At 40.9% G+C, this 16,773-nt stretch overlaps 1 protein-coding gene across 1 annotated transcript in view; it reads left to right on the top strand.

The window, feature by feature from the left end:
• Positions 1-2,112: 2,112 nt before the first annotated feature.
• Positions 2,113-16,773, top strand: part of LOC122770959 (receptor-type tyrosine-protein phosphatase delta-like) — a 70,591-nt gene continuing 55,930 nt past the window's right edge. Inside the window, exons 1-7 of the mRNA XM_044028195.1 lie at positions 2,113-2,252; positions 4,336-4,477; positions 9,925-10,113; positions 11,340-11,348; positions 13,529-13,546; positions 15,189-15,299; positions 16,453-16,464. Of these exons, the coding sequence (XP_043884130.1) occupies positions 9,960-10,113; positions 11,340-11,348; positions 13,529-13,546; positions 15,189-15,299; positions 16,453-16,464 (304 nt within the window). The 5' untranslated portion in view covers positions 2,113-2,252; positions 4,336-4,477; positions 9,925-9,959. The remainder of the gene's footprint in view (positions 2,253-4,335; positions 4,478-9,924; positions 10,114-11,339; positions 11,349-13,528; positions 13,547-15,188; positions 15,300-16,452; positions 16,465-16,773) is intronic.

The following is a 16,773-nucleotide window of genomic DNA, read 5'->3' on the forward strand; positions in this document are numbered from 1 at the left end:
AGGGGGCCCTGGTTTGGGGGGATTCAAGGAAAAAAGGTTGGGGACCACTGATGTAGAGGAATAAAGTAAAAAAAATAATATTACTGCATCATTTAACTGTAAATGAATCTGGAATAAATCACACACATTACCTTGGGTAATGTTAAATGAGCCTAAACTCGTACATGAAAACTGATCAAGCTGTAGTGAAGACCAACACAATTTAAAATGCAAACAGTATCAATGAAACACTTCTAATTATAAATGATAGATTTGTCATATGAGCTTTATAGCAATATACAATGATGATTATATGTGAGAAGTAACTGAATAGTTATGGGTTTACAAGATTATTCATATGAAGATGACAATGATGTAGTGAGACATTGTCCATCCTTGATGCAGTCCGTCATGTGCTGTCACTCCAACTCTGAAAGGCTTCTTCCTGGTAAACATCCAAAACATGCAGAGCAGCATGGCTGAGAAAACACTTTCTTGACTTCCGTGCACTGGCTCAGATGATACCATGTTGCTTCAACCTGGACTGCTGGTTATGTGGCTCTCGTCACAGTGCAGGGTCCTTTCATGACCAGAGCTCAACATTTCAGCTTTTACTTCCAGGTATTGATCTGTAATCATTCCTTTAAAGCCACATGGTCACATTTCACCTGCTAATATCTCCACTGGATATGCATTTTTGCTAATTTAAGCTAATGAGTTGGGTGTCGTCAGCGTAGCTGTGATAGCAAAAACATGAAAGTGAATAACAGAAATAAGAGAGTTGGTGTACAGAGAGAAGAGGAGAGGGCCCAAGACAGAACCCTGAGGGACCCCAGTAGTAAGAGGACAAGGTTTCCGACACAGATCCTCTCCAGGTTACTCTGTATGGCCATTTCTTCTTTTGTTCATGTTTTATTTCTCCCTCACCCACTCAGCTCTCCATCTGTCTCTCCTCTCTCGTTCGTTCTCTTTATCTCCGTCACTCTTCTGTTCTTCTGCTCTCCCCACTCTTTCCTCACGCTCTCTTTTTCCTCTCCTTCTCTCAACAGCTTTGCGTTTTCTCCCTCTCTGTCTCCCTCCATTTTAACAGCAAAAAGCAATTTCTCTCCCTTTGTCAGGGCAGATGGCAGTAAGCCCTTAAGTAGGGATTTTCTGGTTTGGCTGGAATGCCATTAGGCGAGCTGGCTGTGACGTGCCGCGACTGACGTGCCGAATCTTCCTGATGTCATGATGTCACAATCCAAAGAACGCTGTGCCTATGATATTGTTGGCATCCATGGAGTGAGGGGTTTAAGTAGTCATGTCAGGAGTAAGTCTTTATAAATCCTTTATAGTATGGAAATATTAATCTTCTTTGGGGACAAAGGGGACAACGTGGTGGACATGTACACATACAGGCAGAAAAACGATACATCCAGACACAAAGCCGCCCACAAGTGCGGTCTGACGTACAGACGTAGACATACATGCAGACTTGCATACAAAAACATACAAAATCAATGTTGTGTTCTGCTTTAATTTGGATTTCAACAGTGAGTTAGCACGCACACAAGTTCTTGGACAACATCCTTAGCAAGAATACTTATTGCCTTTCCTAACCCCTTACTCATTACATCTAAATGCCGAACCTTAACTTGAACCTAAGTGAAACCCTAAGCTCAAGTCTGTACCCTGAAAAGGCTCTTAAAGTTGAAAGAGCACCGGCCAAAATGTCCTTGCTTCCTTTGCTTCATAAATTTTGTTTGGTCCTCACAATGACATAAATACCAGTATGCACACACACACACATCTGGCATTCTCTTTTTCGTCCTTTTTTTCAGTTATAAAGTAGTTTTTAAACATATGTGTTGCAGTTGCATAAAGACCAGATTATTGCTGTAGATAAAGAGGTATTCGGTGGTTTAAGTGCATTTACTCCAGAAAAGCACAATAATCCATTGCATTATATACATGTGCACATGTATGTCATAATTAATAACTGACAGTGATGTGCTGTCATTTTCTGGATTGCATCCACATGTGTTCGCTCTCTCTCACACACACACACACACACACACACACACAAACTGCTTTTGTTGTTGTACAAATACCGTTTTAACTTCACTTAACTTGCGTCTCTCCACACAGCACCCCCAAGATTCACACGAACCCCAGAGGACCAAACAGGAGTCCAGGGGGGAGTGGCTTCGTTTGTGTGTCAGGCCACAGGGGATCCTCAGCCCAAGATCGTCTGGAACAAAAAAGGCAAAAAAGTCAGCAACCAGAGATTTGAGGTATGATACCGAGTTAGGACACCTTGTTATAGCACGGATTTTCTGCCCAGAAAATGTCATAAAGTGATATGAGGATGGGTGGTTCAGAGTCATCAGAACAGAACTAGCAGTTGTCATGGTAGTCACGCATTTGTAATTGTGGGTTGCTTAATATCGGACGGAGGAGAGATTTCTATACTTTATTTTCTGCTCATCAAACGCCAAAGAAAACAAAAATAAAAGCAATTGATCAAGCAGGAAAGCAAAGCATTGCCTTGTCAATTACCCTCACTTGTAAATACTTGCTGACATTTACAATGCATGGCATTTTATGGACTCATAAGTGAATCAAGAAGATGCGAGGTGATGGATGACATTTTATTCTTGTATACTGTCTTGATTTATCAGTCTACACAGAGTCCATCAGACTTGATGTTGTGAGTTTATTAGTTCCACGTGACGGTGCCAATTACACCAAACTGAAAAGATCTTTGAGATCTCACAGATGCTTTAAATGAAACAGGGCAGTCATTAAGGCTGTTAGTTACGCCACTGCTTTTCCTTTGATGACAAATCGGCGTGTTCGCTGCGAGGAGGGATTTATTGCCCCAGATCATTATTGCAATGAAAGTTGACTTTTAACTCAATAATGAAGGGGATGTGCTTTGATTTTTGTACAACACACAATAGCCCTTTTTACTGGAATTACAAGAACATCAACTACCTGCATTTCTTGATTTGTACTCCAAAGGTTATACAACATTGTGAAACGCTATCTACCTCGACTCCTTCATATGTCAGATGATGCTGTGGGCTACAGTATATGAGATTCTTATATGATCAGCCTTATTAGTTTCCTGCAGGCTCTAACCTTTGATTTATTTCTCCACCTCACTTCACAACTCACTCCTAGATGGAGATGTTGAACCAGACTCTCTTCCACCCATTTCCGTGTCACCCTGAGCTCAGGGTGCTTTTCTACTTTAATAAGTCAAGTTTCCTCCCAGGTTTAAGTTCATCTTGCTGTCTTCCTGTTTGTGATTAAATCACTCGGGGAGATATTTTATTTTTTAATCTAGCCTACGCACTGTATTTTTCTTTTTGCTGTCCTGTCCATCAGGAGTTACTGTGGGATTTGTTTTTATTGGATTTCAGTCAGCAGGAACCTTCTCGGAACTCAGAAACCAGATGCACTGCATGCATGAATTAAACGTGTGCGGGAGCATTTAATATATGCAATCCAATAATGTTGAAAGATGTGAATTTACTACATATCCTTAGTCTGAAAAGAGCACCAGATATTTGTATTCTTACCAATTCCCTTCCTAATTCGAGGGCAGCTGGTGCAGTGCCGCTGTAAATCTATTTTAATGGGTGTAGTGATTGATCCTGGACTGTTGATACAAGAATGCCCTGTGGCTAAGGATTAAACCAGACTAGAGCTCTCACGTTTGTGAGGGGTTGTCCCCTCAGCTTCCCTTATTGAATTAAAAACTTCAAAAACTTTTTTGTCTCTAAAATGAACTGTTGATCACTGAGCTACAAACACTGTTGAATATAAAATAAATACCAGCAAGGGTTCAGCGCTTCAGCTGAAATCAAGCCTGCAGCCTGTATACAGTACATAAACCACAATACAATATTTCACAGATTTAGAGGTTGAAGCTTTGACCAAAGAAGAAAGAGTCTGTACCATTGACATATTACTTTTATAATGCTGGTGTGGCAAAGGTTTTAGCCGGCAGTTTTTTTATGCACAAAGCAAGCACATATGAAGTTGTGGTAACACTTTAGATTAGGGAACACATTTAGAACACATATTCACTATTAACTAGGTGCTCACTAACATGCATAAATAGCACACTAGCCCTTTATTAGTAATTATTAAGTACATATTAACACCTTATTACACATAACCTCTATTACGACATGAATTAAGATTTTTCCTGATTAAGGTGTTAATACCGTAGTAGTTTTTCTGGTTTCTTGGTAACTTTCCTTTAAGCTCAGTTTTGCTCTGCTCCTGCTTTTATCTGAAAACTGAAACAAAAACTAGACAGTGGAAATAAAGAGTATGATAAATGGACATTTCTCCATCTAACAGGTAATCGAGTTTGACGACGGGTCCGGCTCTGTCCTGAGGATCCAGCCACTGAGGACCCCCAGAGATGAGGCTGTTTACGAATGTCACGCCTCCAACTCTGCCGGAGAGATCACCGCTTCCACAAAACTAACGGTTCTTCGAGGTTAGTACAGACTCACACAGGCTGTCCAACACAGTTCTGTAATCACTGTTAACAACATGAAATAAAAACTATTATTTCAATGCCCTTCATTTTAGGAGGTATACATACATGATTAATTAATTATTTACAAAAGTAGATGTAAGGGCATTTTTAAGTGCATATGCTGTATAAATCATGAACTATAACTGCACCTGTGAAGCATTCTTTGTTTATTTATTGCAATGAATGTATGAATAGATAATGACTCAAGTCATACTGTACATCATAATAGATGTTACCATATATTATATTAACTTCAAATATCACGTAGTCATTTATTATACAGTATGATTTACTTTAGGCCTATGCATTGATAATTCTTCATTATAACTCAGTTGCTGGTCTTTAAAACAGGAGAAGCTATTTGTACATATATTCCACCCACTGCTCCATTGACTTCCAGAGAAGCCGAGCTTCCCTGGAAGTGAAGTTTTTGCCACATGAATCCAATCAGCACCAGTGTCTCCCGCTCACCACATCTCACAGTGATAACACTGAGCAGCTGAGCTTCCTCTGGTTTTAATGCACCGTGTCGATGTGGGAATGTACGAGAAGAAAATGGCGTCAGACGATCTGTGATGAACAGCTGATTCCGAACGGACTATTCATTTAGTTGATCACGCTTTAAGTCGCTGTTAGTCATGAAATGTAAATTTATTTAATGACATTTTGGAGGAAGCAGAGCTTCCCTTGCTGTCATAGAGCAGTCACCTCTGCTACAGTAAGCACATACTGTGTACTTACAAAAGCATAATAATGTCTACACCCTAATGGGCAGGATGAATGTATACATTACAAATGGGTTTTAGCTTGACTATTGGCAAGCTCCTCATACATTCTGATTGATAAAGTTTAAAATGTCATTCAAAGCTCATCCTAGAAGGTCTTAGGATGTTTTTATCTTTTTTTTTTTTGGGGGAGGCGATGTAGATATGCGATATAAATATACAAGTGTAAGCTGGAGTCCGCCGCTGTAGATGGTTGTATCAGTGTTAGCGAGAGTCCATTAATGCAGATAGTGATGTTAGTGTTAGTGGAGTCCATTAGGAGAACATTATGTACCGGTAGTTTGAAGCTCAAGAGTGTCTTAGTGAGTGAAGCTGCTCGAGTGTGGATAATCACATTGCTTGCCTTTACAGTATATACTCATGGGAAAAGGACGTGCTTCCTATTGTTTTACCATTGCTCTCTTTTTCCCTCTCTCTCTCTCTCACCATCTTTCTTACGCTCTCTCTCGTCTGTCTGAGGGGTAATAACAGAGCTACACACTCACTTCTTTTTCTGTCTCATCTATTTTTTTGTCTCCCTAAGTTCATCCCATTGTACTTAAGTTTTTTTCTCTCTATATCTTTTATACACTTCCTTCCTTATGCCTACTGTCTCTCTCTCTCTCTCTGTCGCTGCACATTCTCTAAGGTCTACTTCACAGCAGCCTCTAAATTATTTATGTCAGAACACTCTTTGCATCTTCTGTACTGTTTTGCTCCATCCATCCATCCTTCCATCCATCCATCCCTGTATCACATGGGTCTTTGTATGTGCACTTTATGTGTGTTTGTATGTGTGTGTGTACGTGCAGACTTGCTCTATATTTTTTTTGTCTTCCTGGCACCCGTCGGGGAAGATCCTATTCGCTTGTATCTGTCTTTATCAAGAATGTCCCACATAAACACACACACACGTATAAACACGTATACACACAACTAGAGCTGTAACTAACGATTATTTTCATAATCGATTAATCTGTCAGTTATTTTCTCGATGAATCGTTTGGTCCATAAAATGTGAGAAAACCTTCAAAAATGTTAAACGGTGTTCGTCAAACCTGGAAATGATGATGTTCTCAAATGTCTTATTTTGTTATCCAGAGCAAAGAAATGAAGAAAATACTCACATTCAAGAAGCTTAAACAATTGGAAAACATGTTTTAATCATGAAAAAAGCTTTGAACCGATTAATCAGTTATCAAAATAGTTGTTGATTAATCTAGTAATCGAGTAATAATCGATTCATTGATTAATTGTTTTAGCTCTACACACAACTGCACATACAAACAAAATATCCCTAATCTAAGACAGTTAGTCTTAGATTAGTAGATTGTAGTCATTAGTCCTTTTCTTCTTCTCTGAGGAGTCATTGTGTTGTGGATGAATGAGAGGCCACCTGGGAGCAACTAATAGCTCCTGATAGATTGTCGGTCCAAATGTCAGTTGCAGAGTACACACACACACACACACACACACACACACAGGTTGATTCAGGGCACACAGAGAGTCCTGTCATTCATGTGTCTCCGCCTCCCCTGGCTCTGCAAAGAGTCTCCAGTGACTGACTGACAGACTGACTGACTGACTGACTGACTGTCTGACTGACTGTCTGACAGCAGGGATTCAGTGTTAAGGTCAGGTGGCTTAATTACTGAGGATTAATACCAGGCTAATTGAAATCTTAGCTTCCAGTCAATGTGTGTGATTGGCAATGGCTGAACTTGAGAACAGTTACATGCCTTATGTGCTGTATAATTCATGACTGGGTTAAAAGTTGACGGTGAATCAGAGCATGTCTTGGGGAAAAAAAAGGATGTGGTTAAAAAAAAAAACAAAGTTGTAAATTGAAAACGTTAGGTTTTAACTAATTGCACGCATTTAAATTTGTGGGGCTTTTTCCTGACCACTGGGGTCACATAATTTGAACCACTTTATAAAAGTGAAATAAGTTATTTGGACCTACCACATCCTCAGTTTGTGGTAGGTCAAACTTTAACCAGAGAGTGGGTGTGTAAATCTCATCCACTGACGCTTCTTTTAGAAACCATGTTCAGCCATGGAGCAATTAGTTTAGACCCAACAATGGCACTGTCACCAAACTGTGAGGATTTATGTAACTATCAAAGTTTTAAAACTGCAAGACTTTAGTGAAATTGATTAGGTGACGCTCATAAAAGCAGTTGTGATAACATACAAAATTGTGACTTTAACGAAAATGGAGGCACAAAGAAAACTGTAACCTCTCAGAAGATGACTCAGTGTCAGGTCATTGGATTGCAATGTATTATACAAGTATTAATGCATCACTGATGATCCCGCTGTGTCAATATTGAGCGACAGACACAGGTTTGTTTGCAGGTGCACATATAACACAGCAGCCAGCTCATACTTTAGTTCCCATGATTATAAGGCCAGGCTTCCAGAATCACAGATGACAACCCCAGCAAGCAATGTGTGTGGATTTCATTTTGGGTCTCGTATAAAGAGGACAGTGTTCGCGCAGCCGTTCCCATGATTAGGAGACCAGGATTTCTATGAGCTGTGAAATTATCTGGATAGCTCACAGTGGAAACATTGAAGTGGGAGGACATCCAAATGAAACAGTGGGATGTGTGGAAGGCTCCGTCAACAAGGGAGTTTAGGGTTACACATCTGCTCTGACCTCAGGGGGTTCTTAACCGTTACTGTTCAGCAACACACACACACACACACACACACACATGGGGGAGCAGCTTTGTTCCAGATACACTTTGGCATTGCTTACACCTGTCCCAGTAATGGCTGGTGGAAGGCTAGTGTGAATGCGTGCGCACTTGCGTGTGTCTATGTGCGTCTGTGTTTGTGCACGTTTACATTTTCTTCCGGTGCATGTGGTATTCCCGTTGTCTTTTATTTTTTCACATGTGAATGGTTTGTAGAAGAGGGGAAAAGGAAATATGTATGATCTCTGGGAGTTGCATTCTAACTCTCTTCATTGTCCCACCCCAGGTAGATGAAATAGAATGCATTATTCCTGTCTACGAGGGGCTGGCTTTGAAGTAAGCGTTTGCATAATGAAAGCGGAGGGATATCAGAATTGTTATGCTGTGTGGGTCCCTTGTTCTCCCCCTCTCTTTCTGTCTGTTTTCTCTCTTGCTCATTCCCTTTGTTTTTTCTCTCTGTCACTCTTTCTTTGTCTCCCTTTATTCTCCCTTTTGCACTTCAGCCCTCCTTCACCACTCACCCACACAGACACACTTGCGCACACAAACACCTTCTCATCTTGTTCTCTTGGTTTATCATGTCTGTTTCCATTTTTCTGGGTGTCGTGATTGATTGAAACTGGAGCTGTTAAAAGGCCACACATGCACTCGCGAAGCCAGCGTCTCATGACCCGCCGGCTACGGTTCGATGGGCTAGTACCAGAATTAGCATCTCCTTGGTGAGGTGCTCAGTGCTAGGGTTTCCCGTTAATGAGGCTCTTTGTGGTTGAGCAGGATAACGTCACGAGGGACAGTAGAGTAAATATTAAAATAGATTGCCTTCTAGATCAAATACATCTCAGACACATGCAGCAACACATGCTCCACTGCTCCTTTTGTCTCATATCTTTATCCACTTTTCGTGAATGACTCATGAATCAGACGTTTTTTACCTCACAGTTTTCAAGTCCCTTTAAAAAATTTACACCTATGTGCCTCCCAGTGTGAATACAGTAATCTTATCAGTTTGACAGAGTTCTGTCGCCTTTGATCCTCCCCGTCCTCCAAGCATAGTCCCCGTCTTCTCTTAAGTCTCCTTCTTGTGCAGAATGAAGCTTGCCCCCCCTGCCTTTGATTTCCTTTATCTCACTGGAAAGACTCTTCATGTTTGATGTAATTGCCTCAGATGTCTGCGGCATCGCATTTTGATATGCCGTCCCAAAAGGGTGCGAATCCCCATGGATGCACTTTATTATACTCATTTGATTTTATGCAGTGGGTGAACTCTTCAAGAGCGCTGAGGGCAATAGATCCAGCTGGACAAAAAAGTGTAGCTGGTTCCCAGCAGAATAGAGTATTTGACTTAGCATTGATTCCAGTTTGACAAGCAAGTTGCCTAAGGGTTTATTGAAGTAGTTTGTCAGGTGAAATATAATGTTACTTATTCTGATTGACCTCACTGCTGGATTGCCTCAAGGCTCGTGCAGAACATATTTTGAATCTAGTCAGTTCACGGGTTAAGCTGTTTCGCTGTATTTCCTATAGTGAGCCCAGACTATTTGTTATGTTATGTTGTTATGGGTCAGTTTCAAGTTGTTCTACGTGGTATTTTGCACACACAAACAGCATAGCAACATGTTTATGGTCATAAATAAACTATAAATAAATAAAATAAAGGGTACATGGTGTAATGTTTCGCTCACACAAAAACACACTGAAAATAAACCCATCTGGATAGACAGACTGGTAAAAAACGTCATTTGGTCTTCACAAACAGAAATTAAGTACATTTGGATTTGCATATAGTGAAAGAAAAGTGGGATCTGATCACAAGTGAAGACACATTCCGATGGCAGGTGTGAACAAACGCACTCTCTACTTTCGACTGTGGGACAGTACGTTGAAAGCCACTGCTTAATAAAAAGCTGCTCTGTTTGACTTGTGTTTCTGATTTTTCCAGAGGACCAGCTACCCTCAGGGTTCCCCACCATAGACATGGGCCCCCAACTGAAAGTGGTGGAGCGTTCTCGGACTGCCACCATGCTCTGTGCTGCTAGTGGCAACCCTGATCCAGAAATTACCTGGTTCAAGGATTTCCTGCCAGTCAACACGTCCAATAATAATGGACGAATCAAGCAGCTCCGCTCAGGTATGATGATGCTTTTATCCCACCGTTCTTTCCCTTTCTCTTAAATCCTGGCTTTTATCTCCCCCCTTTACTTTGCTTTTTTCCCCTCCAACTTTTTATCCCCCCTCTGCCTTTCCCCAGCCCCAATTTTATTTCTCTGGTCCCGCAAACCTGTTATTTTTGTCCTCGTTCACCCCACTTTCTTATTGCTGTTCCACACCGTGGTTGCTGGCTGTGTTCCTCAGCTGCCCCTCTCTGCTGCTGCTGTGGTATGAGTTGACTGTGTGTGGTTGCCAACCCCATCTGAACTCTTCAAGGCCTTCAAAAGTGAACTCCCATCTTTTCTCCCAACTCTCTGAGGTCTTCCCGTGCATATCACCATCGCAAATGTTCACTTTTCACGAAAACATTGAATTATTTGTAACAGCACGCATCCAAGCGCTACATGCCTCACATCTCAGCAACTTTCTTGACTGACAGAATTTGGAAGGTAAACCCAGGTGGCGGTGGTATGCACTGAGGAATTGGCCTCCCTAATATAGCTCACTGCTGTGACTAAATGATCAAATAACCTTTTGTTTTTCCCTATTTCCTGGAAACTGTGTCTTGCGTTGGTTTGAAGACATTTTTTGAGGAAATACACTGACAGAATTTGTTACTTGGAAAAACACGGAAAGAAATTCTGTTCAGGTCAAGCAACTCGATCCATTTCAATCAGTCTTTCTATAGCCACAGTAGTGTGTAAAATCCCAACTTGTCGTAGCCTCCTCCCTCCTCAGCCCCCCCTCTCTGCTTCCAGGGACCAACTCTGGAACCAAAACCCCTTTTCTTGTGGTTGGACAACCAGCTCTCTGGCTTCTTCACAGATAACAACCTCTTGGCTTCTGTCCCTATGTTTGTGTTAAGTCTCTGGCTCTACCACCCACTTCCTGCTTACACTCCCTATTTGACCTTTATTTTATGAAGCAAAAATAAAAAACAGTAAATGTAGAACTTTACAAACTGTTACAACTTAAAATGTCAGCTATCTAGAATTGCTTCTACTACAGTATGTGATGATTGCAGAGTAGTCGGCGTTGAAGCCACAGTTCAGTGTAAATGATCAGTATTCATGACTCGTGTTTTCTTGGAGTTCCAGTGCTTGTATAAGGTGTTTCTACAAAGTCAACTCCTCTGTGTAACTAAGGGTCCGATTGTAATGCCATGTCTATGCTGTTTCTTTTCTCTTTGTATCTTTTTAACCACAGAGTCCTTTGGTAAGTGCTGCTGTTCCAAGGCCCACACCCTCACTCTCCACTTCTCTGTATACACTAATGTTGCTACTGTTGCTGCTGCTGCACCTTTACAAATGTTGAGGTGTTTTTAAAATGCATGGCATGCATTTTACTAACAGTCACACACAAATTTATAATGTGACACACACACACACACACACACACACACACACACACACAGGCACAGAGAGAGAAATACGCTCATCTCTGCAGGCTAAAGTACCATACATGTTACAGAATTACACACACACACACACAAACTCTCTCACATCTTTGTCACCCCTGAGGTAGACGACCTCACCCTCACCTGTGCACCTGCAGCTTCTCCACACCCAAAGAAATGCAATAATTTTCTCCCCACACTCGCCTGTTTACTTTTCCACTCCTTTCTCTTATTCAATTAGTCTGTCCCTCCCTTACTCACTCACTCACTCACTCACTTACTCACTCAGTCATTCACTCACTCACTGTCTTCTCTGCTGTATAAAGTTACCAGTCAATACTGCAGATGACTGTTAAGAAGACTGTTAAGAAAATCAATAGCTGCCAGGTTTCAGGCTTGTAGACTTTGACAGTGCTGTCTAACTGTAGTGCGGTGTTGTACCAAACTTGGCTACAGTCATGTAAAAATAGTCTGGCCACAATATAAACCATGGTACAATGAGCAGTGCAGTAAATCCACCCTTCGATGCTCCAACACTGTTGAACGTGCGTTCATTGATGACATTTTGTCATAAATGTTGTCATTTCCAGTTTCCTGCTTTTATCATAGGAATCAAACCTTGCAATATATCACTGTGTGTACATTATGAAGCGAGTGTGTGGTCAGCCAAAGCTTAGATGTTTGGCTGCGAGACAAAGTGAGACACCAAGGTGTTGATTCATAAATTAATATTTTGATAGTCATTAAAAATGAATACAGGCAATTTAAACTGCCTATTACTCTACTTTTTGTGTTGTGACGATATCACAGTGGCCTCAGTTTAAACTACCCTCTGATATATTATTGACCAAATGTTTTACTGAGAAAATCACAGGTACATCAAATGGAAATGAATATAAATGGTAGTTGTTTCACGTTCTCTATTACCTCGTAATTTCTAAATACCTTCAGTGTTTGAAATGTTAATGGTAAAAAACATTTTTGCAGCACCCACACCAAACCCATTTATTGCGGCCTCACTTTATTTCGTTAGTTGAGGCCACTGTTAGAGGGAGAATGGTGTGTGTGTGTCTTTCTCTCTTATGCACAGCTTTACTGCTAGTGGACTTTTTTTTTTTTACACAGGATGTTTTTATTTGTTGACAGTTCAGCTGATGTCAGACATTGTCAACTAAAATTAGAATTAGAGTTAGTTTCATTTTTACCACACACACCAATTAGTGACAGTGAATTTGACCTCTGCATTTAACCCACCACCAGTAGTGAACACACACAAGCCAGGAGCTGTGGGCAGCACTTATCTGCGCCTGGGGAACAATGGGGATTGGATGCCTTGCTCAGGGGCGCCCCTCTTTTCCTCTTGGCCTTGTCCATGTGCAAGTTAATCTCTAATATTTCAGATATAAAACAGCATAATTGAATCTTAGAGCTAATGTTTCAATGGCATTTCAGTGTTGGAGAGTGGATTTCTTTGATTTGTTTAATTGATTCCGCTGTTAGGATTACACCTTGTTCTTGGTCTATAAGAAGGACAAGAGCATGGTTTAGATTTAGGGCAGTTAACTCTACTCATTTACTCTAAGTCTACTTCTTAGAGAGCCAGCTGTGAACAATACCCCACTCCTACGACCACATCTGCCCCTTCTACAAGTCAATGAAGTCAAATCAATAACCCATCTCCTTTTAGCTCTGTCACTGTCTGCCACTCTGTCTCTCCAGAATCTAGTCTTTCTCTCCTCAGGCTTAATCTGTCTTCATTTATTCTGTCTTTTTCTTTGATGCCTCTTCTTCCTCTTACACTCTAAGGATCTATATTTTGAGTCCTTCTCTCTAATTTGACTCTTTTCTTTACCAAGTTACTCCCTCCCACATACACAAATCCTAGTCCCCCACCCCAGCCCCCTCAACCCCCTCCCTACCGTGCCCCTTTTCCTTCTGTGGTACTAACATTTTCTTCTTCTTCTCCTTCTCTAATCTCGTGCATTCATTGCCCACTCAGGTGGCACGCCCATACGAGGTAAGACCGCTGGGAGGATCAACGTCACACGGTGGCCCGATTCCTTTTCAACCCCAAGTTCCTGCTTGTCTCACAGATCTTGAAAAGCAGCTTTGTATGGGTTAATCAATATAGTCCAAAAGATTTAAGACTCTGCCATATCGATCATTCCATCCAGCTGCTTTAGATCTACAGTGGGCTGGGGACAAGAGGGGGAATTGGAATTGAGCAAGCAATTCATTATACTATGATTTTAATCACTTCCCCTCTTCTCGTCCTCCATCCTCTCTACATCCTTTCATTTTTCCATCCCAGCCTCAGCGATCACCTGATAGCACACACGTCCATTGCTTTCTTCTTTGCCATACTGTGATTTCTCTTCAGTGTTCATCAGTTTAACGTCATTTAGCTTTTTAACATAGTCTTTGTCTCCTATCTAAAGCATGGTGTGTTTTTACGTTTGTTTGTTTTGCTTAGTTTGAGGTCGGAAAGCGTACTATCACATTTAATTGCTTTTTTTTTTTTTAACGACCCGATTTACTTTTACTTCTTTTTTTTTCGTGCCTTTTTCTTCTTTTTTTGGGTCTTGACCCGAACTTGGCCCAGCCTTCTACCTTCTCTATATTTGCCCAATCAAACGTCCCAGTTTTGTTTTCCCTCCCAGCTGTTATTCGCTCAGCCTGAAAAGTCCAGATGGCAAAGACTCAGACAGACTTGCAGACACTAGTGGGCTTACACACACACACACACACACACACACACACACACATAAACTCATAGACCTGCACACACATATACATTTCTTCATGGTTTTTACCATTACTTTCTCTTTTCTCTCTCATTACCAATAAAACGCCCCAAACAACCACTTTTTTGATAAAGTTTTAATGGGCGCTTTTTTGCCTTACCACACCATCTTTAATGAATCAAAAACCTGGTTGACTTTTTTGACAGTTTTTCTATTTTCAGGGAGCGAGAAAGCACTGGTCCCTTCCCAAGGCTTTGCGTATGTCGTTCCTTTTTTTATCTGTTGGCCTTGATGGAGGTCGGTTGATATCTTTACCTCCTTATGGTTCTAAAATCACATCACACTCCTGATCCCACTGGTGGATCCAAAAGGGTTAGAGATGTCTTAGAATTGCCATGGCAATATATTTGTCAAATTATATCCTTGGAAACTCCCTAAAATAACTGCATCTCAATTTTCAGCAAAGAACAATTGTAAATAACATACTTGTGTCTGGATTTCTCCACATTTTGGCTGCTTGGTTTCTTTGTTTCTGCCTTGCATGAAGACTACATTCTCTGTTTTTGTAGGTTTTGTATCAGAACTTTTTTTTGTCTTCCCATTTCTAAATCAGGAAGCTGAGCCATGTTTTAGGCAGTACTGCTGAGGGTGGTAAAAACGTCTTAATGTGCCCCTATAGACCTGGATCCTTTTTTTAGCTTCCTTTGTTCCTCACACACAGTTCAGCTTATTTTTGCTGAAATCTCGGATACATTTGCCCTTTCTTCAGCTTTTACCATTTATATGTTGATGTACAGTATTTAAGGACTAAACCCAGTAATCTTTTTTTAAAATGTGGTTTTGTGTGATTGCTCTTTCTCCCTCTCTCGCTCCCTTCTTCTACTCCTCCTCTCTTACTTCCCTCCATCCATCCAGGTGCCCTCCAGATAGAGATGAGCGAGGAGTCAGACCAAGGGAAGTATGAGTGTGTTGCCACCAACAGCGATGGGACACGCTATTCCACCCCAGCTAACCTCTATGTCAGAGGTAAGAGGAGAATAAAAACCAGTCTAATTAGAGCACTTAGGTTTAAGGATCCCATTGTTAACGACGATATTCATACATTTATTAGATTCGTGATCGTAGCAGTGTGATACACTGCTATTAAACCGTCTGTGTTTTATAAGTATTTAGCTGTGGAGTCATCAAATAGGGTGGGTTTCCAGACGAGAGCTGAATGTTTAACTAGGGCAGTTAATCTCTCTGCTCTTCCTTCTTAGCCTTTAGACCTTTGCAAACTTCCAAACCATTGTCCGGATTTGTGTTTCTCCCCAAATCTGACGGACGTTTCAGTTCTTTGCAGTTCTTTCAGTTCCTTCACACACAAGCATACACACTCATACACAACAAATGTTTGAATGTAAGAGGCAATTTTATATTTATATTGATATTGTCTGTCCTCTGTTCAAAAAAAGGAAAAGGGAAAAAAAACTTTCATTAGGTTAACTTTTCTGCAACATCATTCCTAGTACAGTATAGTATATCTAGTATATCCTCTAGTTTTTGTTCATTTTATTGTTGGTCATGTGATTTTTGGTTCATGTCAATTTGTGAAGCACTTAACTTCGCTGTTTAAATACAGATAATATTCCTCTTATTATTATTATTATTATTATTATTATTATCATTATTATTACAAGACTGGATACATACACAGAAACACACATATGATGACAACAATGTCGTGCACTACACTATACATGTCGACATGTATATATAATGTGTACATTTAATGTGCAGTGTATACACAGGAACCACAAACAGGACAGAGCCAGTGATGTGTGTCTAACAGTGTTTGCAGGGGCAGTAAAATCTTGCGGCGCTGCTCAGTGAGTGTTTGACAGGCGAGCTATGGAGGCAGCTGGCACTAGAAGCCTCTCACCAACAAACTTGGCCATTTTACGGCCTGTTTTTTTTTTTCTTCTTTTCTTTCTTTCTCGCTCTCAGCTCCTCACTCTGACTTTGTCTTTCTTGGCACCCTTTTTCTTTGTCGCTTCCTATGTCTATTGTCACCTTGCCATGCACCTTTGTTAAACTTGTTTTCTCTCCCTGTCTCTTCTGTCTCTTCTCTGATCTTTTCCATTTTCCCTCCTCCTCCTCCATCTTCTCCAACCGTGCTCTGTCCTACCTCCCTCTGCAGAGCTGCGAGAAGGTTGGTATTGTAAAGACTGTGTGGCTCTTTTGAGTCTGTTAAACTGCCGTTTGTGTTTGTGTTTAGTTGGGTTTTTTTTTTTACGTGTGGTGACAAAGGCTTGAACCTGCCTGTACAGTGTATTCCTTGAAGATATGCTGTACCCCATGTTCTTCTTCATACTTTTCCCCTGCGAGTGCATGTGTGTGTTTCCTGTGAGTTTTGTTGTGAGCATCTTTTGTGTTTCAGTTCATAAAATATTTAATGGAGCACACCTAAAAACACCATGAATAAAACATTTTGGTATCACATGCTCCCAAGTGGTGATGT

This window comes from Solea senegalensis, linkage group LG6 (genome assembly GCF_019176455.1).
Source record: "Solea senegalensis isolate Sse05_10M linkage group LG6, IFAPA_SoseM_1, whole genome shotgun sequence".
Lineage (NCBI taxonomy): Eukaryota > Metazoa > Chordata > Actinopteri > Pleuronectiformes > Soleidae > Solea > Solea senegalensis.